General features: G+C 48.0%; 1 protein-coding gene across 1 annotated transcript; it reads right to left on the bottom strand.

The window, feature by feature from the left end:
* Positions 1-909: 909 nt before the first annotated feature.
* SOCS2 (suppressor of cytokine signaling 2) lies at positions 910-3,132 on the bottom strand (the record flags this gene model as incomplete). The annotated part of the gene is made up of 2 exons (XM_079715574.1): positions 910-1,367; positions 2,994-3,132. The coding sequence occupies 2 exons, from the start codon at positions 3,130-3,132 to the stop codon at positions 910-912; spliced, it is 597 nt and encodes a 198-aa protein (XP_079571700.1).
* Between the last annotated feature and the right edge of the window lie 453 nt (positions 3,133-3,585).

Raw genomic sequence — 3,585 nt, 5'->3', positions numbered from 1 at the left:
AAGTTAAGTCAGAGTATTCTACATGGTAGAAGGGAGACAATTGCTAATGTCCATGGTTAGACCACTTGGAAGCTTCTAAAGCCATTTCTGAAAAATCAATGGCAACAGGTTGTGGGACACAGCTACTTCAAAGGGTAAAATGTCTCTATCTACATGGTTTTATTAACAGGGATTGAGTTGCACCTGTATAGCATGACATTCTTGTCTTTAGCCTTAAAGGAAAAGACGAAGTCTTTTCCATTTGCACCAGTTTGAAATATTTCTGAAATAAGGCTCCCTTGAAATGGATTACTACAGTACTCATTCACATGAGAGAGTTCATACACGTAGTAAAAAGACAAATACAGGATTTCATGGTCACTTTTTTTGGTTGATTTGGTTAATTGCATAAAATGAAGGATAAATACTCACAAGCATATCTGTTTAACAAATCTCCTAAGTACATCAGAATGCAAAGTATCAAATGTCCTAAAATAGACTCTGATCACCAGGCATACAAAACTGAAGTTAAGCCTGTGTCAGTTTGGTTCCTTCCACTTCTTCAGCACTCCTAAGTGGAGCTCTTTCTCTACTGCCGGTGCTGGCACCTTCCACCTAACAGGAACCTCAGAAAGGCAAAGAGTTCTGATAAAGTGTTCCTTCAGCCTTTACTTGGGACGTTTTATTTTTAACTTAAAAGGATAAACTGGTCTTGGTCAGCCTTAGGAAGGGAAGCATCACTCAGGTGAAAATATTTGGGGGACCTTTAAATACCTAGCTACCCCTCCACACGTTTAAATTAGATTGACTTCAGCTGTTCTTAGAATGCTGCGTAGTTATCCAGAGCCGTCACTCAAGTTTTGGTTCTCTTTTTACATAGCTGCATTCGGAGATACTCTATAGGAGGCATGTTTAGAAAAAGAGAAACACTTATACCTGGAATTTATATTCTTCCAAGTAATCTTTTAGTCTTGTTGGTAAAGGCAGTCCCCAGATGGTACCGGTACATTTGTTAATGGTGAGTCTACAGAGATGCTGCAGAGGTGGTGCTGATGTGTAGAGCGGTTTGGTCAGATAAAGGTGAACAGTGCCGTTCCGGGGGGCTTCTGGGCCCGTCCGCTTATCCTTGCACATCTGAACATAGTAGTCGATCAGATGAACCACACTGTCAAACTGTTTAAGCTTGGACTTGACACATATGATAGAGTCCAATCTAAATTTCCCATCTTGGTATTCGATGCGAAGATTAGTTGGTCCAGCTGACGTTTTAACAGATATTGTTAGTAGGTAGTCTGAATGCGAACTATCTCTAATCAAGAAAGTTCCTTCTGGCGCCTCTTTTAATTTCTCTTTGGCTTCATTAACAGTCATACTTCCCCAGTACCAACCTGGGGTTTTTGTTCAAAAGAAAAAGAAAAGAGAGTAAAATAGTTATTATAGAGAATGTTTTAAATAGGGTAAATACTTGGCAACAACTTTTCTAGCTCTAAAAAGAAGTGTGTGAAAGTTTACCAGAGGCTACCATAAATACTTTCTATAGAAATTTGATGAAAACATAGGTCCATTTTATTTTCTGAACAAACTGCAAGCCAGTTTTCTTTTTTAAAAGTAACTTTCTGTAGCTGTTCTTTAAACTCTCTTAAGACTTTCTCCTAACGAAACAAAAGAATGTTTGCAATATGACACACTGGCTGACCGGGCATGATGCTTCTCCACTAGTCAAGTGAAATCAAAGATTTAATGTAAATTAAGTCAGAAGTTAGAAATAAAAGCCATGCCCTTAAAAAAGTGGAAAACCCAACTCCAGTTAATTCCAACAAGATAAAAAGAAGCAACTTTTTGGATGGTTGGTGTCCACTCCCACCCCACCCCCCCAAATCTGTTAGCGGCTGCATCCATATCTCTTTTCAAAGTCCTGTAAAGCACCGCTATTTACCTGTTTTAAGAGTGCAGTTCTAGTATGATACAATAGCTTCTGTTCGCTGCTTTGATTACAACTACCTTATCAGCCATTGAGAAATGAGAGAAAGCCCAGTTGATAATTAGTACTTCCATAAACTTTTTTGGACTTTACCCTAATTCAAATCCCATCACAACCGTCGGTCTCCCCAGCATTCTCGAGTCTACCTGCCAGTTCCATCTCCCATCCCGTTTTCAAAATTGACTTAGCAACATCTTACAGTTTAAAAGTTTGAACAATGCTCCCCGCCCCCCAAAAAAACTTGCTCGGGTACCTGCAATCTGCCGGTTCCTCCCGCTGAGGGAAAGCCCGTGGCCTGCACGGAAAGACCGGAACCGCAAGTGAAGGAACTTTTCCTTCTCCCTACTGCTACCAAAACTTCAACTTTGCCCCAAACGTAAGCTTTGAGGATCCTGATTTTGAAAGCCTGCAGGTTTGCCAGAATCTTTTTTTCCATCTTTTCTTCTTTCAGATGCCGAGAGACGACAGCGAGCCGCGCAAAGCGCAAGACTGCACTTGAAATAAGCGAGGCCAAGCTCGGCTGGGGCTTCGCAGCCCGCCCTCCTCCCGGCTTTGCGGCAGTCCTGAGCGGCAATCTGTCGGTCCCCGAACTTGGCCGCCAAGATTCCAGGCTGCAGCAGCTGCCCGGCCCGGGAGCCAGATGCAGCTGAAGCTGCGGGCAGCGCAGCGCCCACTCGCCGCCCTCTCACCCCGCGGACAGGAAAGGCGCCGGGGCACTTTCTCCGGCTAAGGTCCGAGCCCGAGTGCCGACCCCCAAACGGCCGCGGAAAACAGCAAAAATTCCAGCGCCCTAAGAGTCTATTTCCAAAGAGCCCTTCTAGCGCTCTAACCTCCCCTAGGCCTCTGAGTCCCTCAAGAACCACTTTTCTTTCGCATTCCAAGGATCCAGGTCCGTAGGGGCATTCTCCCCGCGGTTCCCTGAGCTGGGGCGGGGACGGTAGCGATTGCTTCCCAGCCTCGCTAGCACAACCGCATCCTTGTCTTTGGGGAGGCGCCCCCTTCTCGCACGCATTGCGGCCGGTCCGCTCCCTACCTGTGTGACTAAGTTCCCGCAGGGCCTTCGCCAGACGCGCCGCCTCGGGGGACGGCTCCTCCGCCGACCCCGAGGTCCCCCAATGGCTCTGCGTCCCTTCCGCGCCATTCCCGGAGGGCTCGAGGCACCGCAGGGTCATGGGAGAAGGGTCACCGCGGCAAAGACAGGTGGCCGCCCGAGCTGGGGTCAGAGAGGGGCACGCGTCCTTCTTAGAAGTCAGTGGGAACCCCAAAACGAGTCCCTGAGGGGTCCGCGAAATGGAAATGGAGGGGGAAGTAATGGGGAGCCGCTGGTTCTTCCTCCCCGGGTCCCGGTGCACGGATAGCAAAATCCCCCGCAGGCGCGGTCACGCACAGTTTGCCTGCAAAGAGAAAGTGGAGGGTTGGGTCAGTCGGAACTGGACCCCTGCGGCCGGGGCGGGGGTGGAGGGACAGAGACGTGGAAAATCCCGGGAATCCTCCGCGTCTGCGCTCCTGCACCATTTAACCCCGAGCATCTAGTTACTGCCCTGGCCCGTTCTACAGAAAGAGGGATAAAGAGAGAGCAGGGACCCAAGACGCAAGAGTTGGGGCGGGGGACAGGATGAGGGTGG

The sequence above is a fragment of the Hyperoodon ampullatus genome (assembly GCF_949752795.1).
Source record: "Hyperoodon ampullatus genome assembly, chromosome: 11".
Taxonomy (NCBI): Eukaryota; Metazoa; Chordata; class Mammalia; order Artiodactyla; family Ziphiidae; genus Hyperoodon; species Hyperoodon ampullatus.
This window is presented reverse-complemented; position numbering and strand designations above follow the sequence as displayed.